We start from the raw sequence: 25,796 nt of genomic DNA, 5'->3' as shown, positions 1-25,796 counted from the left end.
GTAAATTTCCCTGTTTACAGTGTTGCACACACGACAAAAATCTGATGCTGGGGCTTAACCTTTTAAGAGAACTCCAAACGAGAAACATTTTTATGTTTATAGAGAGAAATATGTAATTACAAGACTAAATTATAAACACGATGTCAACAAAAGCCTTCTGGTGAACGTGCTTCAACACACAGTTCTCTCCGCCCCAAAAATGTAGGCCACGCATCCCGTGTAGATACCCGGCGAACCTCACAAGCTGCATGCAACACCGAGGTTTCAATTCGGAGGTGGATAGAAAGAATGAAACCTAGAATTAGTATCTAAAAGTTCAAAAAATATACAAAGAAAACTTTTCTATTTAACTGAACTTTTATAGTCGGAGGAATATCAACGCTTTTCATGGGAATGTTCACTCCTTTACATTTCAGCCCCAACAAACTCACAAAGATGGCCTAACTGAGAAAGTACAGACTGTACGAAGATTTGATTGGTTTTAGATTGATTTAGTTTATTTTACTTTGCGTTTTGTGCCTCTTGGCTAATTTGCGAAGATGGGGGTGAGTGATAAAATGATGAAATTGATGAATGGACAATCACAAACAACCAAGACCGAGCGGGATTCGAACCCGAGGATGTGCTAACCACTCGGCCACAGGGTCCGGCTGACTGTACAAAGAGAGGAACAGTTTGAGGTACTGACATTGACTTCTCGTGGCCACACGATTACGCATAATTTAGGTTTCGGTTGCTACTGAAAAAAAATCTCCAAATAATTTTTTTTATTGCTTTAGACCAATGGTATTCAAACTGTGCGGCGAGCCTCCCCATTCGTACAGGAGGCACTAGACTTCCGATTTTTTTTTTCATTTTTTCTGATGGTTTAAAATGTGCTAATATACAAGTATCAATAACATTTATTCTATATTATTGCAAATGACGTTGTTTATCCTTCGTCATTTTCTATCTATGTCTGAGACAGGAACTACAGTCGTAGCTTGTAGAAGAAAACCATGCCAATGCCTAAAGCTTCATCGATAGTGTCTTTGTACAGAAACTGGCATACCTTTATGATATTTTCCACAAATTGAAAGTTCTGAATGTATCTCTACAAGTGAACCTGGACCTATCAGACAAGGCCTTCAAAAGGAAGTTGCTGCTTTGTAAGAGAAATATTAATGATGAAAGTATTATAATTGCTTTCGGACATTGAGCATGTTGTTGGAAGAAACAGACGTACAATTTAATGAAGAAATCCAACCATTGCTGTTGCCTGTTTTTAACATACTCGTATATTACCCAGCTTTTTTACTGTCTGCATTTATCCTATTTATCAAATTATTATCTTATTGCTAAATGAATTGACACAAGCTTGTAAATATTAAAAACAAATGTACGCCACCTGTATTAAAAACGCATATTATATTTTCATTATTGAATGTGTACCAACAGTAAGAAAAAAATGAGATTTTGTGCTGGCCTTTCAATGTCACCTGTATTTATTTATTTATTATTATTATTATTGAGGGGCGGCGCGTGCAGATTTTGGCAGCGGAGGGAAGTCATGATATCAAAAAGTTTGAAAACCCCTGCTTTAGACCATGGTTTCCCGAACTATGGTATGCGAGCTTGCAGAAAATTACTGTAAAAATCTCCTGTATCCCTTTATTAATATATAATTAATGATTAATATTATTTCTTAATTTAGTGTCATTAGAAGAAGGTAATTTAAGTACAGTTTTAGTACTTGTTTAATCATTATTACTACCCTTTGGCAATAAATTCATGTATTTTTAAATATTAGCATTGGAAACCCCTTAACATTACTTGGTACGGCGAAAGTATTAATTTTGGTTTAGTGGTACGCACATTTAAAAGTTCGAAAACCCTGCTTTGGACTAGTACATTTATCTTTTTGAGGAGAACTTTTGTAGTGTCTATGAACAGACTTTGAAATTTGCGAATTAAACTTTTACTGTTCTCCGTGGCGAGAGTATTATGGTAAACTAATGTCTCTTCTCGAGAATTTCCATTGCAGTTAGAGACTATACTAGTATGTCCACCATGGGTGAAGTTAGCTGTTATCAACAACTGAGGGTTCTAATCATCCCTTTGAGAGAGGTACAGAAGTAGTGCAAAACTTTACTTGCAAGATATACGACAAGTTAATGGCGATAAGATTTTTTAACTCCTTCACAACCGCCCTACCTCCCAAAGGAATTTGCTACAGTTCTGTGATAATTCCTTGTTGTGGAAACTTAAATGGACCGTAGAAATTTCTCGAGCTAACGATTTCCTTTGTGGAAACAAAGCCCTTGTCATGAAGACAAAAGATAGAAGAGACAACCCCTCCCTATACACAGGTCCCATTTTTATATTTATCTCCTCGATGGCGTAGTGGTAACGCTATCCCGGGTTTGATACCTGTTTAAACTGTAGGTCCAGTCCCGATAAAGTGCAGAAAGTCAACTTAAAACAAATTATGTATTGTACGATAATCAAAAGTTAGTTTTCTCCAATTGTAACTTTAAATGCATTTTCTCCAATCCAGTTTAATGTCATGTAGAACACTAGATGTCTGCACAAGCCGTGCACATGTTTCCGCATAGCACGATCCTAAGAAAGTTATTTATCACATCACGCACTTTCATCTAATGACAGACTGCCGAAGCGATGTCAAGCCAAGGACATCTCCCGGTCCTGACACCACACATTTATCACCGCTGCTGAAGCCCATCCCCGAAATACGAAACACACACGTGGGCATCATTACAAGTTTGACAACAAGATGCTCATCTTAAAATACGTTTAAACGCAAATTCTTCAATATATTTTCAGGATAAAATTACAAGACTGATACTAATCATGTGGAATAACCAATCAGAGACAAAAAGTACACATGCTGTGTCGTATACCGACTAATATCGTTCACCAGACCTGACATATTTAAACTCTCGTCTTTTGTTATAAGTCATGTTCAATGAACGACCGACCCTACATGGCTATCAGGCGTGGTATTAAATTGTTAAGTGCAAGTTATGTAATTTCAGTGTATTTTACCTTGCATAGGAATTCCAGATTTGTGTGTCTTCTCACCTACACATTCTTGATGAATATTCCGGCTATTATTGCCGCAAGCTTAATCAAACATTTCAATTAGGAAGACGAGACCAATCCAGACCAGACCTCTGCAAAATCGACAAGAGTTATTCAAGGTCTGGGTTTTACTTAACTATGCGATTTCATCACACGTACCACGGTGATATCTATCAGATATATTGTATACTTTGTTTACAGCAATTACAAAGCCAAACCATTAATGGTAGTTGTGAATGTGCTGCGAGGTTGCATACATATTCAGTATAAAAATACGTTCTTCGAGAGTTCGTAGCGTCGGAACGGGGCATCAAACAGGAAAATGATATGAAGAAATGTTGTGTGCCATAATGACCTCCATACGCTGAGAGAGTTTGTGCGATGAATGAATGATTTTTTGGGGGATGCGTGCGTCGGCACGTATGGCCATTTTGCACCCTTCAAAATGTGCGGAAATCCTTACCTGAGAGCTGAAAGGGACGTGCAAAGAGTCCTTTGAGTGGTTAAAAGTGCAAGTCTGCAAACGGACCTCCATAGGAAAAACACAACACACTAAAAAGGTAAGGAGATATAAAACTTCCTCAGATGTAGTGCAAAGGCCCGTGCCTCTCGGAAAGCCAAAAACACTAGTCAATACACCGTCCCCATTTCCCACCATGGAGAGCAATTAACCTTTACGTTGTTTACACCAAACATTTCAAGACTCGAGATGAGACCGAGGGATTGCCAAGTCTCAATATCATGCCTAATTCCAATAACCCCTAAACATAGCATACGCCGTGGATTAGGAAGGCTCTGAACAAAATATACAGTCGTTTTAACAGCAAGTCTGACTCCTTCCATCATGTGTTGCTGGAATGTTTACTTGTGAAGGGAAAATGTTTGGTGTGAATGCTTATGTGCAGGAGGTGATGCTTCTGTGGTTAGATAGGGCAACGCTGTGGTTATTGACGCATGCGCAACCAATCACACCAAGACATGATTTACACGTGAACACGCTGCCTAGTGCAAGACTGTCGGTTACTGAGGCGATGCTGTAATCTCTATTGACATTAAAATAGACTAAGGACTTCCGAAACGAAATATAGCGTTACATTTCTGTCACTTTCATCTACTTGGATCACTTCTATGAATTCTAATTACATGAATACAAGGAAAGCTAGATTAAACTGCTTGGTAGGTGTGAATTTCAGTAAAAACGAGGAAAGTTGTGTTTGCGGTTGAGTGAAGAGGACTGATCACATAAGTCAACACAAGCTTCAGTTGAATTCGTATGTCATTTCACGCTGTTAATCATGGTGCCATTCTTTTTGCTCGTTTGAAGAAAATCAGTGCTTGCGTTTCTACATTTATATAATTCTAAATCGTGTAGTTTCTGCAGTGTTACATTATCATAATGTTTTATGCCGTGTTTGAGTCGCTAATGCAGAAATTTCCATAAATCACGCGCGAATAACCACCTACCTGGTTAAGGAGATTAAGAAAAGTGCATTACTTTATCAATCATAGCAGAATAATTCTGAAGTTCGGTTCACTGTAAATCCTCAACACACAAAATAACACATTTGTAAACTTGTTTACCATATTAAAAGTGACTTCGAGGTTTACTAATTTCCTTGGCGAGCCGTATGCAATTTCGCTTAGTTTAGCTTAATAATCCCATTCTGATTGTATACGAGGCAGTCAGAGGAAGTAATCAGTTATTTGCAACGCAGTTACAAGATAGTTACTATTTCGGTAAGTGTAATTAAGTTATTTTTCAAAATGTGTAAGTAGCACAACTTTACTTTTTTGCATGCGACGGAATTTTTGAATTTTCTTTACCTTATATTTTCATATTTTAATACATGGGGTTAGTTACAAGTTAATGAAAATTAACTTAAGTGAAAAAGTTACTTGTAGAGTTTTAACGTACTTAGAATAAAGTGACAGTAAACTAAGTTACTTTTAAAAAGTAAGATTTAAAAGACTGATGCTAGGCGCCCGTAAAATTATTTCAATTACAATGTTTCTTTTTGAAATTTACATCAACTAAGCTTTTAACACTTAACTTCTATGTATCAACAAAGATTTCACACTTAATTTTTAATTCATAATTCGCTTGTGATCGCTGAATGATAACGTGCCTTCGTTCTCTTTTAACAATGTTGCTCTGGCATTGTTCAACTGCCATCCTCGTGCCTTGACAGCCTTTACATTGAGACAGCATTGAAATTGTGGCTGCAAGCTGGTACGGTATTATTTGAACACAATGAGATGCAAATCAAGCACGGGGCCTTATCCTTCTCTTGATTAAAGCTTTGCTCGTGGATGACTTGCTCCCGCATCGAAACAGTGTTGAACAACAATCTCATTGTTTATTCAGTCACATCTCCACGAGAATCTGATGATTTCTTTCCATTCTCCTCTCCAATACCGCGCGTGCACAGTATGCCGTACACACTTAGGTAAAGACGACACCAGACAAAAGTTGCTATCTCTGGGAAACCCGTGATACTTTGCAGTGAATGAGCCAATCATGCACATTATATTGGGTGATACAGCAGAAACTTTATAAAAATAGATACAAAATGAAGATCTGAGCCACTATTTCACATCTAAAGTTGAAGGTGGAGGGGTTTTCCATTGGGTGTGGACGGGGAAGGCCGATTTTAAGTTACGGTAGGAAAGCCGTAGTAGCATAATGGTTCGCGAACAGCCTTTCCATGACTTGTTAAATCCATCTCTCCCGGCTAATGGGATGGGTTCAGATTTTAAGAGATGCTCTTAGATCGTAGAGAAAGCGTTAAGAGCATCTTGATAGCTTTAAAAACTACACTTCGGTATCATTAAAGCTAAAGTTCATCTGCTCTTACCTTGTCAATTGTTTATATTATCCTTGCAAATTTCTCTAATGCTCATTTCCATGACCTGGCCTTTTTAAAGGCATTCTACCGTAAGATATACTTGCAAAGAATGTCCGAAACTTTTCTGCCTATTTTAGTTTCTTTCGTTTAATCGTAGACTCCAACTGCTGCTACGTTCCACCATATCCCGAAAAGAAGATAGCAACAAGTATACCGATATCAACCTCTATTTATTAACATTTTCTGTACGCATGTCACTCAGAAATATAGAATGGTAATTTAAGAAAAATATTGTGGTGTTTGATATGTCCCGTGTATTAACTCTGTTAATCAATCCCGATTCTCGTCTCCTGCTTGTTCACATCTTCAAATACTTATCTGCATTCATTTTATTTTTTCTTGAATTCTCCCGTTTGAATTACCTTTTGCCACTTTTTTTGTGTGTTTCGCGTTCCAGTATTTCTATCTTCTTATGGTAACAGTTTCATATCTGCCCAACGTATTTCTTCATTTTTATAGAAGAAACTACTTACGGAAATGAGTTTCTGTAGCATTTTCAAAGTTCGTGGAGGTATTTTCTTTCATCGTGGAATGTATTTGACCGGGAACTCATGTATTTTTCAAGAGAAATACTCACCGACGCACAATTGCCATTGCTTTTATTTGCTTCCCCTACGTGAACCGGATGCTGCGTACGTTTGATGACGTAGCCCCCTGTCAGTGTTCCCAACCCCCCTTTTTTTTAACTATGCTTGCCTAACCTAACCTAAACTTACCTTACCTTACCGGAAATGGTTCGTGGGACTATCTGTGAATGGTTTTTGGGGCTATCCTTCAGTGGTTTGTGGGGCTACCTTTGCATGCAACCCAACGTAACCAAACCTTACCGGAAATGGTTCGTGGGGCTACCCGTGCATAATGTACAATTTGCACACGTGACGAACACGATAGTAGGTATTTCTGGGTTAAGAAGGTTGGAAACACTGCATACCCGCAGATGATCCACAACGGTAGTCAAGCTGTGACCGCCATATTGCGTGTTACGCAAGCGAAAAAAGGAAGAACAAAAATTACTATTACATGTAAAAAATTGAAAATATTTTCGTGAAAAAAGCAAAATGCAACCTTGAAGAATCTTTGGCAATGCAGAATATGTATGTACGAATGTTAAAAATGACGAAATAAACGAGTGAGAGGTGTTGGACCCATATGAAACTGATAATGAAGATAGCAACAAATATACCGATATCAACCTCTATTTATTAACATTTTCTGTACGCATGAAACTCAAATATAGAATGGCTATTTAAGAAAAATATTGTAGTGTTTGATATGTACCGTCTATTACTCTGTTAATCAATCCCGATTCTCGTCTCCTGCGTGTTCACATCTTTCCAATACTTATCCATTCATTTTATTTCTTGGAATCTTACGTTTGAATTAGCTTTTGCCATTTTTTGTGTGTGTTTCGCGTTCCAGTATTTCTATCTTCTTTCTCTCGTTTTCTGCATCTTTAATTATTTGTGTGAAGCATGTGCGGCCAACGGCAAAGATAATAATACTCAAATTGTCCATCGCTAGTTTCATTATTTTTTTATACTAAGCATATCTTTCCTCCGCTAATTGGCATTTTTATTTCAATTCGCGATCATCACATTGTGGAGAAACATGACTGAAGGAAAATGGTGAGGAACAATTCGTATACTATTGTTTTTGCCGTTAGGTGTACAATATTATTTTTAATCTCTAGTATAGTTTGAGCGCTTTGTTTAAACTCGCGAATTACTACATGTTTAACGTGAGGTGTCTGCCTGCATGAAGAGATCAAATACATAATTATGGTTCTCAATGTAACCCCATTACAATTAATAACGATGATAAGAATATTTTCGGGGGGCTTTAATGACCCCGCCTTTTATTATTGCACGACCCAATAATAAACATGTGTTGGAAGAAAAGCAGCAACACAGCAAGAGCTAAAAACAAAATCTAAGCTATCAACACTCATTCAAATGTATTCGCTGCAGTAAGAAATGAAAGACTTGTTCACTTACCGCAATGCGATCAGTCTCATCGTCTCCACGTCCACCTGAAAGTAGAAGAAAAAGAACCCGTTAAAAACAAGAACTCAATGAACACAATCGAAGACAGCACAATATAAATATTTACCGAGGGTGCAGTGGTGTGGTTGGAGGTGAATAACTTGGCAATTATTGAAGATGTTCAATTAACCACGGGTAATGCCACTGCTTAGGATTCTCGACTCGTAAAACTGTGTAATTTTAATATCCGTAGTTACGTGACTCTAATCACTCGTGTATTGCCAAGTTTGTGTGTGCTAGTTTTCCTTTTGTGTACTTAGGAGTTCAAAGTTGGCCTGGGGTTTGTCATAGCCTGCCCTCCAAATGGGCAAAACTTGATGTGAACAGAGTGATTCCTTTGATTTAATTTTCTAATGAGTGTGAGAATGAGATAAACGACGTTGACTTACCCTTTCCTGCACCCAAATAAATGTGAAACCGAGTGCGCATTGAGAAATTATTAGAAATGCTTCTTGGAAACTGGTGACTATAACTCTTATTTTTTCCTTTGTTTTTTTACGTCGCTCTATGATATCTCAAGGGTATGGAAATGAATGACAGGCGAGCCTTCGTGGTGCAGCTACGACGCTAGATATCCCAGTTCGAACACTGGGCAAGGCATTTTATTTGTCGCCATCATCCATTCTCATCGTTGCGATTAACCCAAGATGCAGAAGAGCGACGTAGAATAGAAACTGAAAGAAAGAATGGATGACAAGCTCATGAGATATCATTTAATAATTTTGCCGACTAGCGTACTGAAGCGGTCTGACTACCATGCGCGGCACCTGGGTTCGATCCGATTGGGGGGTGGGCGGAATTTTTTCCACCTGTTCAAGCGAATCAGGGAAAAATGCGCCCGGGAAAAATGCGCTCTCGCAATAAAAGTGGGAAAAATGCGCCCTCCTAAGAGTAACCACATTAGAAAGTGGGAAAAATGCGCCCAGCACACATGACCTTCACCAACTAATCCATTGAAGGGTTAGAATTCCCGGTTATCTAACTGTGTTCATTTGCTTGCTTCTATCGCAATGATCACCCGCGAGGACGTTGAAGATGGGTGGCTCCAAATCCATAGTACGGCGCCAGCAGGAGAGAAACTGACAGGGTTTCTTGACTACTTTGTACAATAATGGCTGCAAAATCCAAATCTACCAGTTGATGTGTGGCACTGGAGATGCAAAGCACCGCACGAACAATGCTGTCGAAGGGTGGAACAAAAAGCTGCTTGAGAAAGTTCGACTTCATCCCAACTTCTACACCCTTCTGAAGACGCTGAAGAAGGAAGCGGAATACAGCGGATACAAATATGACAGGGCTAGCATCGGTTTGGAAGGAACGAAGAGGATGAACAGATTAGCAAAATTTTACACACTTACAAAACAAGCACAGTGCCTCAGAAGTCTGGAGTACATCCAAAAAATAGAGCAAAAGATCGTCAACGGAGGTCACAAGAAATGAAAATACAAATGTAAATAAAAATTACAAAAGTAAAATAAAAACAATATGACAAAGGACATCATCATCTCCAGCTTCTAAACACGCCAGAAAAGATAATATTTTTACTGTACTTTTAAAAAAAAAATCTTTCCTGACAGTCCCAATCCAGTGTTAAGTGTGAGGGGAAGCCGCGTAAAGGTTGTTTTAATCAACATATTATCATATTGGTGAAGGTCGTGTGTGCTGGGCGCATTTTTCCCACTTTTCATTGTGGTTACTCTGGGGAGGGCGCATTTTTCCCACTTTTATTGCGAGAGCGCACTTTTCCCGACACCGTTCAAGCGGCTCCGGCACCCATCAAGCGTCGTATAAAGTGGGTACCTGGAGGAAACTCTGGGGGGGGGGTAAAGGAAGCCAGGGGCGTGGTGCTGATCACATCACCCCCACCTACGACCGTGATGAAGAAAGTGTGGCGCGCACAGGATCAAAATGATGTTGAATGAATGGACTGTGTGATACTTTCGAGTGCACAACTTCGCAGAAGTGACACGGGAAGGAAGTGTAACCCATATTTTCCTCTCTCGTTTTAGCCATTCGTGCAGATAAAACTTGCAGACGACAAGACGAGACATCTTGGCTTCTGCCACCCATACGATGTTACGACATCCATTAAATTACATATTGACGATCTGCGAGTTCGACGAACGAGCTAAGCGTCATCTTCCACGAGCACGCAAGTTAACGATTTAACCGGTAGTAATTAGTTACCACTACTATTAAGAAACTTGAATGCTCTTTTACACGTAATCGCTTATCAATGTGAATCTTTCATGTGCTACCAACACATACAGAAAACCAATGGGAAAATCTGACCGCAATTTGAATACTTCGTACGTAGATAAATCATTCACTTTTCAAGCTACCTCAGTTCCTGCACGTCACATGATATTAAATCTTAATTTCCAACATTTTCTGAGTCACTGAAAATCAATTGTTAGTTTTGGAAAAATCTCGAAAAATCGCCATTTACTCTTAAGTTGACTTCGATTAAGTGCATACTTTTAGATATTTCGGGACGATTTTACACTCGTTCCCTCTTTAATCGTCCATGGCTTGAATGCATGTTGTCCTGCAAGGACAGACTTAGCGTTGATATGGAATTATTAAGACCTACACTGAAACGTACACCAGGGGCGCCCAATTCTCTTTACGTGCAGGACCAGTAATACTCAGCCATTGGTTGCGGGTCATACGACAGTATATACTGACAAAGATAAAGTAATGACATAACACTAATTTTGACTACCAGTAAGCAATATAAATAGAAATGTTAACATATCCTTTCCCAGTACCTATATTTCTCCCGGTTGTACAAACGGAGCAAAAGTACTTGCAGTTGAGCAATATACAGGGTGGGAAATAACCTTTTGCTAGGGGTCTGCAGGAAAAAGTAACAACAATTAAGAAATTATGGTAATACCAAATGTTTACTACGACAATTGTGGTTACAAAAACAAAATTAAAAGTTAGTTCACGACAAAACCCCTTGCTTCAAGGCAAATGTTAAAACCAAGACGACCTTCGGCAAAGTGGCATTGACTTCTTCAGCAGTTCTGAATGGCCGGGTGCATCACCGGACCTGAATGCAGCGGAGCACTTTTTGGCTATTCTGAAGGACGCAGTTGAGTCCTTGATGATAGTGAAACACGAACCGGACCGCTATTCCCGGCCAACACTCCTTGCACATCTGGAACAAGTCCTCCGTGACATGGAATGGAATACGGACTGTTTGCGAATCTTCTGAGCTCCTACCCTGATCGTCTTCGTGCTGTGAGAGAAGCAAACGGCGGACATACTAACTTTTAATTTTGTTTTTGTAACCACAATTGTCGCAGTAAACATTTGGTATTACCATAATTTCTTAATTGTTGTTACTTTTTACTGTGGACCCCTAGCAAAAGGTTATTTCCCACCCTGTACAGTGCAGCTCACAGTCACTTCTCCCATTACGTTTTCCTCCACAGGAAGCCACATCCTTAAATGATATGCAGCCAGGTGTGTTCGATTGTAATATGTGTTGAAGATATCCTTCGAATTTTCACGCTCAGTGTACAACAACATGTAGGGAAAGTGAATGCACCACAAACTATTGGAGGTCAGTTTATACTTTTCTTGAATAAAACTACTTTCCCTCTCTACCCAAGATGACTGGGAAGAGTGGTTTTGAGATAAACCATCAGGCGAAACAGAGAGAAGTGGTTATTCTGAAAGTGCTCCAGTCAAAGCGAGGAGACTGCGATCGAAGGATGTTTACATTTCATTAAGCGAAAGACGACACTGAAGCACATAAAATTACGCTTTCCTTAATCCAATTTGAGGAAAGGGTTGAATTAATGGAAAGCAACTTATTTATGCAAATATTAAAAGCTGTGTGAAGGCCGTAAATCCAAACGAACGTCAGAACTTTTGACTGAAGGGGAGGGAGAGGGAAAACCTGATTTTGATGTACTTTAGTTGCGAAGTTAGTTCCAGAGTCCGATTATTGAAGCACTAAAATGTTAAAAGTTGGCCGGACAAATGGCGATCTAAAAACAGTCAAATTCCGCTGTCATTCAACTACTGAAAATAAAACTGCTATTATTACATACACAGGTAAAACACATTTGTAAAGGTTTTGGATAACGAAAAAAGTATCCTTCACTACATTTGCTACTTTGATTTCATTTAAGTTTTAAGTCCACTTTATGCCCAAAAGGCTAATCGGAACTGGACCTACAGTTTAAACTGGGATACGAACCACCATGTACCTCCACTGGGTATCGAACGCAAGATCCCTTGATTACAAGGCGACGACGTTATTTGTTAATTTGACTATTTGATTGATTTGGTTTATTTTACTTCGTTTTACTTTCACTTTTGGCTAATCGCGAACATGATGAGTGATGATATGATGAAGGGACACTGACATTGTAGCGCGCTGTGAAAACCAATCTGCCACGGAGGTTGGCGGAAATTTCACTAAACTTTGGGAACTTAAGCAAATGTTCACGATAACGTGAAAAATGATTTCCCATCTTTATGCATGATAAAAAAAGGTTACTTCCAGTTTGTGTAAATTAACAGGAAGACTGCTAAAATTTAAAATTAGAATATTGTGAATTTTACGGTAACTTGCAACGTGTTGGCTGAGTAAAAAGCTCCAAAAATTTCGTCCGAATTGACAAGGACAGTTAAATTAGCAATTCATGTAGGTGAAATAAAACTTGACACACAAAATCTGTGGGCAGAGTGACTAATGAAATACTGAGAAAACAGATTATCAGTTGCTATCAACTGACTTGGTTAAGTGTGTGTGTGTAAACTCTTTTTGTACTTTGATGGTATGCCATTGAAGTTATAGTGTTCGCCGAAAAGGGTACAAAAAAAACTTCGCCCTTAATAATTCATTATATGAACATCTAGAACACTCAAATGATAAGATACGCGATTTATTATCTATTTAAAATGTTGAAACAGCGTGCGCATACACACATACAAAATCATGTGTTTGAGATTTTCGGCACGATCCTTATTTAGCAGATTCATTTGGTTTTATTTTACTTCGCTTTTCTGCCACCTTTGGCTAATCGCGAAGACGAGAATGGGAGATGATATGATGAAATTAAGGAAGGGACACGGAGGGAAATTATACACAGTCCACAGCAATTTGGATAACTTTAAAATATCCATTATCCATCAATCATATAGACTATGCCTCGTCCATTTCATAAAAGGTCATCTGACAACACTTCAGGTATTAAACTCAACTCTTCGTGATGTAGTTCACCTATTGTACTTACAAATGAAAAAAAATACGTAAGTATGATGACATAGCCTGAATGAATTAAAAACATTACAAGACAGATTTTTCGCAGAAAGACAAAAGAATATTACGTGACATTTCACAAAGGAATATTTACATATCGCACGCGGACGACGTGGAATATACAATCTTGATACTTTGAAATTAAATCGCGTCATTAATTTTTATTCAGCAGAAAAAATATTCTAATCTTCCACGAGAGTTAATGCAATCCACGTCCATTCTTACCACGAAAGGTCATAACGTGTCTGCACAGTGCAATTTATATGGGAAGGAATAGAGTGCTCTGATTAACGAATCGCGATAGCGATAATGAAAGCATTGGAAAGCGTGTGAACTTTCTCACTTAGACTCAGGACTCTTTCCATTTCGACATATGATCCGTGCAGGTGGTTGCTCACCACCGTTAAGATTCTCTCTAAACGAGAGACCTACATTGTGATGTATCTATTGAGAACCAAGCACCTGCATACACCAAGAAACAAATATGACCTTTATATTTGCTGTGATGTTCATTCATTCTTTTACTCCATGTTTTTCTGTTGCTCGAATCAATTGTAGCTTCTCGTGGCAGAACATGGGCACTGCATGAAAAACTACACGAGGATAAGTAAAAGCTTAATTCAATTTTCAGCATAAATTCACAAAAGATTTGCCAAGTAAGTTTATTGGGAAAGTACATATATCGAGTGAATTCTGCACACGTTGGACTCGAAGCGAGAACAAGACCAGTACCTTATAAACTCTATAGAGACTTAGATATATCAAGCGAATATCTACATGCTTATTTGTAGATAGGTCATGTACTTTATTTATACAATCCTCCCAAAAAGTTTGGAATATTATTATATTAGGCACAGCCTTGGAATGCAACAACATGGTTGCTGGACGTTCCTGGTTTTTTTTCGACATATGCCACTGTGCGTTTCACCTATTGCCTAATAATACAATATTCCATACTTTTTGTGCCTAATAAAACAATAATCCAAACCTTTTGTGCCTAATATAACAATATTCCAAACCTTTTGTGCCTAATATAACAATATTCCAAACTTTTTGTGCCTAATAAAACAATATTACTACAAACTTTTTGTGCCTAATATAACAATATTACAAACTTTTTGTGCCTAATATAACAATATTCCAAACTTTTTTTGTGCCTAATATAACAATATTCCAAACTTTTTTTGTGCCTAATATAACAATATTCCAAACTTTTTTTGTGCCTAATATAACAATATTCCAAACTTTTTTTGTTCCCAATATAACAATATTCCAAACTTTCTTTGTGCCTAATATAACAATATTCCAAACTTTTTGTGCCTAATATAATAATATTCAAAAGTTTTTGTGCCTAATAAAACAATATTCCAAACTGTTTGTGCCTAATATAACAATATTCCAAACTTTTTGTGCCTAATATAAAAAATATTCCGATCTTCTTGTGAGGAATGTACGTAGAATCTGCAAATTTCATCAGTAAGGACCTCCCCGATGGTGTAGTGGTAACGCGGTCGCCTTGCATTCAAGGGGTCCCAAGTTCGATTCTGAGTGAAAGGACACAGTGATTTGGATCCCACTTTAAACTGAACTGTAGGTCCAGTCCCGATTAGCCTAGCTGCACACAAAGTAAACTTAAAAACAAAATTTAGTAGTAAGTACACCCGTGGGCCTGTGCAGGGTATTGCATAAATGACGTTCTTCCACGGTTCGTAACATCCTTCGTTTATCCGGATTCCGAAACCACGACCTCCTAACTTTTACCCATAAAACAATTTCAGATCACTTTAACAACAACCCTTGCGTGGAAATTTCCTTTTGCCTTTGCGTCAAGAGTAGTCCAGTTTAGACAGTTCAACGCCTTCTTTTGGGGCTCGGTGGGGCTCGCAGTGTTGCCAACCGCTTATTCGAAAAAATCACCAAGGTTTTTGGTCTAACCTAACCTAAAACAGCAAGGAGTTGGCAACTTTGCTTGAGAGTTCACAAACCGGAAGTGGGGCTCGGTGGGGCTCGCAGTGTTGCCAACTTCTTACTCGAAAAAATCACCAAGGTTTTTTTTGGTCTAACCTAACCTAAAGCAAGGAGCTGGCAATCTTGCTTGAGAGTTCTGCAACAGAAAGTAAAACTCGCAGTGTTGCCAACACCTACTCGAAAAAAAATCACCAAGGTTTTTCTTGGTCTAACCTAGCCTAAAGCAAGGAACTGGCAATCTTGCTTGAGACTTGCGTTACAGTGCATAAAGCAAGGTTGCCAACCTACTGGTACTTTTGCCATAGTTTTTTACAAAAGAGAGAGAAGAGAGGGAGGGAAGAGTTAAACAACCGACGACCCACCTACAGCTTTTTTTGTCTAACCTAACCTAAAGCAAGGGGCTGGCAACTTTGCTTGAGGCTTGCCTTACAGCGCATAAAGCAATGTTGCCAACCTACATATACTAAACAAGGAAAGCGGGCACTGCCGTAAAAGAGAGAGAGGGATGGATGGATGGTAGTGCAGTATGTGTGTGCGTGTGTGTGTGTATAATATGTAGCATTATTAACTAGAGTGTGTTGGCAACTTGCTTACAACTAAAAAAATAGAGATGCCAACGTTGCTGTAAGATAAAAAGAGAGACTAAGCTGGCAACAGTGGTGAGCGAATACGTATTATTTCCAAGTCCCGAGCGCCAATGTATATCATGATTTTTGCAAACCTCTCTCGGGGCAACGATGCGCCACACACACACGTACGTACTTTTTTTTTTATTTCTGTATTTTCATCTACTGAAATGACTGAAGGGGCAAGCTGAAAATCTGTAGTCAACTCAACCATGTAAAAACTTTGGGTGGGTGACTGCGGGAAGCCATCAATCACAGCCTATCTACAATTTTCATCGACTGTTGGGGGTGACTGACAGGATAAGCTGAAAATCTGTGGTCAACTCAACTGTGTTGTGTGGAAACTTGGGCGGGTAACTACAGGAAACCATCAATCACACAACAGGAAGCTGTCAATCGCCTGGGGTGTGACTGCAGGAAGCTGTCCATTGAGTTGATGGTATCATTACTCGACAAAAATCAAGATTATTTGTTACTGCCGGAAACCATCAATCACACAACAGGAAGCTGTCAATCGCCTGGGGTGTGACTGCAGGAAGCTGTCCATCGAGTTGATGGTATCATTACTCGACAAAAATCAAGATTATTTGTTACTGCCGGAAACTGTGCAAATTCTCAGCTTTTGCGACGGCTATGTGATTGACAGCTTCCTGCAGTCGCACCCAGACTGTGCGATAAACTCAACGATATTTTTTTTCTGGATTGCACTAAAGGGCACACAAGATTCAAATCTACTGGGTGACTACAGGAAGCAATCACTCACACAGCTGTCATAAATTGTGCACGAAACAAGTTCTACTTGTTTTCGCTAGAATACAGCTGGGCGTCAACGATATTTTTTCTAGGAAAGGGCGTTCACGCATAGCTCGAACCAACCTTGAAAGTTTAGCTGCCGGCAGGTATAAGTTTCTATTAGAAACCTCGCGCACATCAGTTGCAGTCGAGTATTGCTACTAGATAGTCGTATAAAAGTGTTTGCTATATCAAGTGGAATATCAAGTGTAATAGAAACCGAATTAGTTTGGTCTGTCAGGTGTGTACCATATCAGCATAAGTTATATACACACAAGTAGCTTGACCAGCTATAAAACTAAAATTTACGCAATTATACTACTGTTTCGTGTGTGTTAAATTGCTAGCAGCTTTTTGTAGGTAAGTTTTGTTTTTTTTTTTTTTTATTATTTTTTACATGTGTATGTGTTAATAATAATTGCAAGTGGTGTCAGTGAACAGAAAGTGTTGTCTTCATTAAACAACGAAATTATGCTAAACAAAAAATATGAGCATATATAACATGCGCTTAAAAAAAAAACTATTCTTCATTGCGAATAACATAACTGTTAGTTATGATCATGTTAGTTTACTTATAGTGGATAGTATTGACGCGTGTACACTGGGTTGGATTTGATGTTTTAAGTCTATTTTATGTACAGTAAAACTAATCGGGACTGAACCTACAGTTTCAAGAACCACTTGTACGGGTATCGAACCCTTGATTACAAGCCTACCGCTACGTTATCGCAAAGGTTAGTGGAAGTACTGATTGATTTGATATTTTAAGTCCACTTTATGCACAGTAAAACTAATCGGGACTGAACCTACAGTTTCAAGAACCACTTGTACGGGTATCGAACCCTTGAATACAAGCCTACCGCTGCGCCATCGCAAAGGCTAGTGGAAGTACATAGTTATTCGAATCTTATTTATTTAAAATATTTAGTTTTTTTTTTTTTTTATGCACGCTTATTGATTTTAAACGTAAAATTAAATAAAATCCGACAATTATATCCAATTATACTTATGGCTACAACGAGCATTGAGATTTTTTTTTGCTACGTAAACAAAATGGTCGACATGCCAAATATGAACAGGCTATATAGATTTGAGAGATGGATAGGAAGAAATTAATTAAAATTTAATTTCATGATTACAACACGAACTTAATGATTGATTTAGTTTATTTTATTTTACGTTTTGTACCTCTTGGCTAATTTGCGAAGATTGGGGGTGAGTGATGAAATAGACATTCACAAACAACCAAGCCCGACCAGGATTCGAACCTGGGACCCTTGGCGTCGCAGCGCGATGTGCTAACCACTCGGTCACAGGGTCGGGCAAGTGTTGGTATATGCATAGACCAAAGTTACATGGTTCTAGACCCCATAGGAGTCGAGAAAATCAATGTCTTGGAAAACGTCTTAAGACAAATATCTTAATCTTTAAGAAAGTCGACTTCCGGTCTGTCAAGATGTTACTTCCGGTCTGTCAAGAAAATTTTCTTAAGACAATTATCTTAAGACGTTTTCTAAGACATTGATTTTCTCGGCTCCTAATTGAGCTAGGATGATGATTTTAGGTTTGTTGGATAGGATTCGACGAGAACTATTCGACTAGCAAATAAAATCGTTTCTACCCCCCCCCCCCCAAGTTTCGGAAATACAGACAATTTTTTATTTTTTTGAGAAACTTGATTTGCCGGCTTAGTTTTTACTCTAATTCGAAAATTTTAATAGCATTCGATACAAAATTAGAAGTACTCTACAACTTATTGGTGGGATGATGACTACTGCCTGCTGTTTTCGAGTTATTTTGGATTAAAATTTCAAGATGTAATTTCTAAGATGTTTTGTAATTCATCAACTATGGGTTGTAGGAAAACGATTCTTGCTCTATCTGCTATCGCTCGACGAATACTATAAACATAAATAATGCTTATGGTTTGATTTTTAAAATGGCGAGCGGAAAATAACCATGTTTTCTGAAATTATGATTTATACTTCATACGCCAAAAGGGCTGAGGGTTAGAAAAAAAAAAAAAGATTGTTTGGTAGAATTATGCACACATAATATTTTTGTGTTTTCTATACACAAGCTTAATTATTTTTTTTTTCAATTATTTACAGGATTTATTAAGAAGCAAGAAGTAGCATAAATAGCACACTCCCACCAAACCCAACACTATTGTGAATTATTGCACAGTATTTATTTTGTGGCACTCCACTATATATATAATAACATACCCACAAATATTTTCAACAAAATGCGCTCCATGAAAAGTTGCCCTGTGTGCAAAATAAGCATATCAAGCAAACATTTTGCAAGACATTGTCGCACCTGCGTGCCAGGCAAGCATTTGGCTGCCACCGAACCATGTCCCAGGTGCGGTATACATATTACTATTGATAATTTGAAGAGGCATATAACATCATGCAAAATTGTCGTCGAAGCACCTGTTCCACAACCGTCGACCAGCTCGACCAAGAGGAAAGCGGAAGCCGACTCGCCACCATCCGCCAAACGCGTCAAGCCTGCGATGAAAGCAGACCGGTCTGCTTTCGGAGGAATATTAGAAGATTATGTCCTATTGTCGGACGGCTCTTGCGATGTTCGTAGCTTTTTAGAGAAGAAGCGAGCAGAGATAGTTTCTATTCTTAGTAATGCACTGGCTACGCACTCCTCCACTAAATTCTACGGTACGCTATGTTGCACATACAAGAAGCCGACCGATGAAAGATACACTTTCTTTCATGCAACGAAAGCAAAAACGCTGCATCTGGCGGATGGTGACAGCATTGGGGAAATTTACGACAAGTTTACCGAAGAGCTGCTTGTTAAACAGGAGGAGCACGAGGCCACAGGCTCGGGCGGTTCGCTGTGTGGAGAACCCCATAAATTGTGTGTTACTTTTAGTCAGTTTGCACCAATGTCCGGGTCTAGTTACGTCCCTCTACCACCAGATGTTGCAGCAAAGAAGGCTGTTCTGAATATTCAGAACAGGGATAACAAGTGCTTCGTCTGGTCGGTGCTAGCAGCGTTGCACCCCGTCGACTGGAAAAACCATCCACACCGAGTTAACCACTACCTACCCTACGAGGCAGAGCTGGAAGTTGCCATGGCTGGGATCGACTACCCGGTAGAGGTCCCGGACATTCGAAAGTTCGAGGCTCGTACGCGGTTGGCCATCAACGTTTACGGTCTCACTGACGAAAATGCGGTGTACCCCATCCGGGTGAGCGACGTAAATGTTGATGGTACGCAGGAAATTCACCTTCTGCTCATCAAGGACGAGACCAATCACCACTACACCCTCATCCGTTCGCTCTCCCGGTTGGTGTCGAGCCAAAAAAGCAAGCATGATGGTAGCATAGAAGTTTGTCGAAGGTGCTTGTCAACTTTTGACAATCAAAAACAGCAGGATTATCAGCACATCAGAGGTCCCAACATCGCTGGAGAGAAGCTTGCCAGCCATAAGATCTACTGCAATGCCAACGAGCCTGGTGTGGCAGTCTTGCCCAAACCTGGCACCGTGGAGCGTTTCCACATGCACGGTGCCATGGTGGAGCATCCCGCTATCATCATCGCGGATTTCGAGGCCTTCCTCAAACCCCTGTCCACTTGCGATCCAGATCCCGAAGTTTCTTCCACCACCCCTTACCAACTCCACGAGGCTTCGAGTTATGCATACGTTGTGGTGCGACGTGACCAGCACATTGCCCCCGAGCCCTATGTGTATCGCGGTCCCGACGCAGCCAAACACTTCCTCGAGAGGATGGTTGTCGAGGCCAACGAGATAGGGAAGGTACTGTTGGCCCCCAAGTCTATGCTCCCACTGTCCCCCGACGATCAGCGTAGACACGACGAGTCCATCGCTTGCCCTGTCTGCGTTAAGGAGTACACCGCCAACAACCGTAAAGTCCAACACCATGATCATTTTGACGGTAGGTATGTTGGCCCTTGGTGCAACGGATGCAACCTCATGGCCCGGGACCCGCGATTTATCCCTGTGTTTTTTCATAATGGCTCGGGATACGACTTCCACCATCTGGTGCCTCACTTTGGGTACGACGACATGCGAATCAACGTCCTGGCGCAGAACGAGGAGCGTTACATTAGCTTGAGCAAGTGGGTGCGAATTTCAGGATCACACTCTACCGTCGAGCTTCGCTTCCTCGACTCCCTGAGGTTCCTCCCGGCCAGCCTCGATGCTCTCGCAGGGAAGCTTAGCGACGAGCAAATGCTTATTACCTCCGGAAACTTTCCGAACTTGGACGCCGGTCTCTTCAAGCGTAAGGGGGTCTATCCCTACGAATACGTCACAGATCCTTCCAAGTTCGCGGAGACGACGCTACCTCCCCAGGCGAAGTTCTATAGCAAGCTGCGAGGCTCGGGCATCTCTGAGGATGACTATCACCACGCCCAGTCCATGTGGCGCGAGCTGGGCTGTCGAACTCTCGGGGACTACCACGACGCCTACCTCAGACTTGACGTGACGCTCCTCGCCGACGTGTTCCAGACGTTCCGTGCGACCGCAATGAAGATCTACAAGCTGGACCCCGCCTACTTCTACAGTCTCCCCGGACTGGCGTGGTCGGCCATGTTTCTGGTGACGAAGATCAAGCTGGAGCTTCTTTCGAACGTGGACATGATGCTGTTTGTGGAACGCGCCGTGCGGGGTGGAATGGTCCAGGTGTCGCAGCGACACTCGCGCGCCAACAATCACCACATGGCCACCGGCTACGACCCCTCACAACCGTCCAGCTACATCATGTACACGGACGTCAATAACCTCTACGGACACTCCATGATGCAGCCACTCCCTTTTAGAGGCTTCGAGTGGGCTGACCCTTCCAACTTCGACGTCGAAAACTTCGACGATTCGGAACATGGGTTCTTCGCCGAGGTGGACCTTGAGTTCTCCGAGAAGCTGCAGGATTTGTTCTGTGATCTCCCCCCTGCACCCGAGTTCAAGTGTCCACCCGATTCCAACCAGAAGAAGCTCGTCATGGATTTCGAGCCCAAAGAGCGTTACGTCCTACACTACCAGAATCTCCGGTGGTTGATGCAGCGAGGGGTCACGGTCCACGCAGTTCACCGCATCCTCAAGTTCGAGCATTCTCCATGGTTGAAGCCATATATTGAAGTCAACACCAAACACCGCACCGCAGCCACGTCCGAGCTTGATAAGGATTTCTTCAAGCTTATGAACAATGCGGTGTTTGGCAAAACTATGGAGAATGTACGGAATCGCATGGACATAAAATTGGTAACGAGGAAAGCACAATGTCGCAGGCTCGTAGCGAACCCGTTATTCAAATCGAGAACCATTTATAACGAGCAGCTTGCTCTGGTGCATATGAGGAAGGGTGAGGTAAAACTCGACAAGCCAATTTATGTTGGTGCCTCAGTATTAGACCTGAGCAAGCTGCACATGTTCGAGACGTACTACGACATATTACGTCCACATTATAGCCACAACATCTCGCTTCTCTACACAGACACGGACAGCTTGGTGTACCACGTCCACTCAGCCGATGCATACGGGGATATAGTCACGGCACCAGCTTTGCTTAACCTCTTCGACACCTCGGGCTATCCCCAGCCGAACCAGTACGGTATCCTGCCCCGAAACAAAAAAGTGCCTGGCAAACTCAAAGACGAGAAGGACGGTGATGTAATTCTCGAGTTTGCAGGTCTTCGCGCCAAGGCCTATGCCATCAAAGCCGAGGGCAGCGTTACCAAGAAGGCCAAGGGTGTCGGCAGACAGGTGGTTCGGGAGCATCTCGCATTCGAGGACTTCGTCGATTGCCTCAAAACCAGGTCGTCGGTTCTAAGAGAAGAACAGCGCATCCAGAGCGTCGACCATATCATCACCACAAACAAAGTTAGAAAAATTGCCCTGGATCCCAACGACGATAAGAGGTGCGTCCTCAAGTGTGGTATTCACACATTGCCGTGGGGGCACTATCGCTTAGCAGAAAGCAAAACCTGCAACATATGTCCATCTTCAACAGAAGATTCATAAAACAAAACAAAACAAAAAAAAAACACTTTGACTGTCATTACAAAAAAAAAAACTATGACCGTATTCTTAAATAACCAGCATGCCTATGAATTTGTTCGGTTTCAAAAAACAGATCATTATGGAAACCATACCAGATCATGAAGTCTTACCTTCCGTATTACCTAAACTCAACGGTCTGTTGATCATTCATCTCAACAGCATTTGGACGAAACTGAATGACGATGTGGGCAAGATGTTTTATGTTTTTAATAACAATTTACATTTCTACGAAATTCCGATCGACGGGAAACTTCAAATCATCGTGAATCCGGAAAACGCAGGCGAAATCAAAATTTCTACCGGCAAGAACATTTTTCGAATCAAGCACGACAAGATGCTTTCTAACATTACGTACGATGTGTCTGCAGGAGATTATTTTTACATGGAACTCCTCGGAGATTACGACAAACTTATTCCTCTCTTCGTAGAATTACGAATCGTCTATCCTATTATAAATAACCGTTAACAAAATGCCTAACGACATTTTCGGCAACACCAAGCGTGTAGACCACGCAGAAGAAATTCTCATGTTGGACATTCGAGTTAAGAAGTTGAGGACCGATTTGATCGCTTTGCAGGAAACCTTAAACAAAAGTTTAGAGTCGGAAATCGCTACGCTCCAAACGCAATGTCTCGACCCCATTCTGAAAATCGATTCCGAACTGAAAACGCTGATAAAAAATTATGTCGACGTACCTTCTTACGACAGCGTTCAAAATATACAGTTGAGCGTGGATTCGCTTCAAAATGATTTGGCCAAATTACAGCAATTTCAATCGAAAAATGAAGATTTGGAAAAATTGAAACTCGAAATCGAAGAACGAACTTCCGCAATAGAAAAGAATTTCTCTGAACTTCAAACCGTGGTGAACGATATAGACGCAGAACGCTTGCATGTCGTCGTTTCCAAATTACAAGAAGAATTCACCAGCACGTTGGAAGAAATTAAATCCAAGTTGCAGACTTTGGAAGATACAATGACGAACCTACCATCGTCGGACGAACTGCAGGTCATCGGTAAAAGCGTCGCGAACATAAAAATTCAATTGGAGGCCTATCAAGATTTCGAACACATTCAAACCACCATCGCTACGCTTCAGGCGTCCTTGGAATTGATCAACGAAGAAATTAAAAATATTCACGCCGAAGCGAGAGCGTTGACGAGCATTCAAGACACGTTGAGCACGGTTCAGCAGAAGATCGAATATTTAGAAAATTTGAACGTCGAAACGAATCTCGCTCATTTTCATCACGTACTCGACAACATACAGGGTGACTTGGAATCGTTACGGACGAGCGTGCCTTCGAGCGAAGATTTGGAAAAATTGAAAACGGCGGTGACGGCACTATCCGATTCGAGCGACATCAAAAGTTCATTGAGCGATCTCGAGAGTAAAGTGGCCAATCTCCCCACCTCCAAAGAATTGCACGCTTTGAAAAGAAACATATCTCGAATGCTGAAACGACTGGAAACGGAAACGGCGAACGTGGAACAGATTCGAGACGAACTTGCTTCGCTGGTGTCGACGCTGCCCACTTCGCAGAGCGTCGCCGACCTTCACACGCAGTTTACAGAGATGCGAAGCATCGTGAACGATCTTACCGAGAAGAGCTCGAAATTGAATCAAGTCGAGAACCTTCAGAACATTGTCGTCAACATCAGAGATCAAGTCGGAGTGCTGGAATCCACGCAGGAATCGACGCTGACCTCTTTCGGTGCCAAGTTGCAAGAACTCAACGAAAGCTACAAGCAGTTGAACGTGGAAGTGAAAATCAAACCGTCATTTTCTACCGTAACGGATACCATAGTCGAATATTTGTTGCCCGTACAAAACACGCTGGGCCAGCTTCACAGCAACCTCGTTAGCGTCGATACTAAATTCGCTAAACTGCATTCTCTGCAAGCCATCGAAATCAACAGCGTACCCAATCAACAGAGAATCTCCACGTTCGTCGAAGGTAACAAACTGTACATGTTGCATCCTTATCATCCGTACTACAAGTTTCTCCTCGATGGCACGATTCAGATAAACGAATTTTCGTACTGGTCTCACGGCAGAAAAGCTAGCGTTCCTACCATGACTTTGATATCGAATCGTGGTGTCCAGAAAGCAGGAAACATTCCTCTGGCACGTTGGAACGAAACGCGCAACATATATGAAATACACGAAGACGAAGATCTCACCGTTTTCGACGTGAGTGCCGGCGATAAGCTGATCATTCAAAACACGAGCGAAGTGCCACCCTCTTTGAATCCCATCACGCTTGTGCTTCTCTTGAAACGTAATCTCTAAAAAAATGTCAAGGCAAGCCATCGTCGAAGAATTGCATAAACCTGCACGCCGCAACTACGAACGTTTGGCTGTGGTAACCAAGGGCATCGACGACCTCTGGCAAAGTGACCTCGTGGAGATGAGCAGCGGCAATTTGAAAAACGTGCATAAATTGAACAAGGGCAACAAGTACCTTCTCACCGTCATAGACACGTTTTCGAAATTCGCATGGGCTCTACCTTTGAAGGCGAAAACGGGAACGTGCGTCACGGAAGCATTCAAATTAATTTTTCGCGAAAGCGGCGGCAGACGACCACGGTTTCTGCAAACGGACAACGGTAAAGAATTTTACAACGCCGTATTCCAAAAGTTTATTCAAAAACACAAGATTCGACATTATTCGAGCTTCAGTCACATCAAAGCCAGCATCGTGGAAAGATTCAATCGAACCTTGAAAACACACATGTGGAAACGATTCACGCTTCGGGGAAATTACAAATGGGTCGACATCCTGCCGGAACTCGTCGACACCTATAATGATACGGTACACAGAACGATAGGCATGAAGCCAGCTGACGTTACCAAGTCCGACGAGCAGCGTTTAATTTCTACAGTTTACTGTCCAAAGTACACACCCACGACAAAAAAAGCTAAATACAAAATTGGAGACCGGGTGAGGATCAGCAAATTCAAACGCACCTTCGAGAAGGGATTCACAAAAAATTGGAGCACGGAACTTTTTACGGTGGTTCGAGTTTTACCCGGAAACCGACAC

General features: G+C 41.0%; 1 protein-coding gene across 8 annotated transcripts in view; it reads right to left on the bottom strand.

The window, feature by feature from the left end:
- Nucleotides 1–25,796, bottom strand: part of chb (CLIP-associating protein) — a 391,332-nt gene that overhangs the window by 97,912 nt on the left and 267,624 nt on the right. For all 8 annotated transcript variants that reach the window (XM_083142339.1, XM_083142344.1, XM_083142341.1 and 5 more), the window contains one exon: nt 7,982–8,016. In XM_083142339.1, the coding sequence (XP_082998465.1) occupies nt 7,982–8,016 (35 nt within the window). The remainder of the gene's footprint in view (nt 1–7,981; nt 8,017–25,796) is intronic.

Source organism: Lepisma saccharinum, chromosome 21 (genome assembly GCF_977018435.1).
Source record: "Lepisma saccharinum chromosome 21, izLepSacc3.1, whole genome shotgun sequence".
Classification (NCBI taxonomy): domain Eukaryota; kingdom Metazoa; phylum Arthropoda; class Insecta; order Zygentoma; family Lepismatidae; genus Lepisma; species Lepisma saccharinum.
The sequence above is the reverse complement of the archived record's forward strand: the minus strand, read 5'-3'. Positions and strand labels throughout refer to the sequence as shown.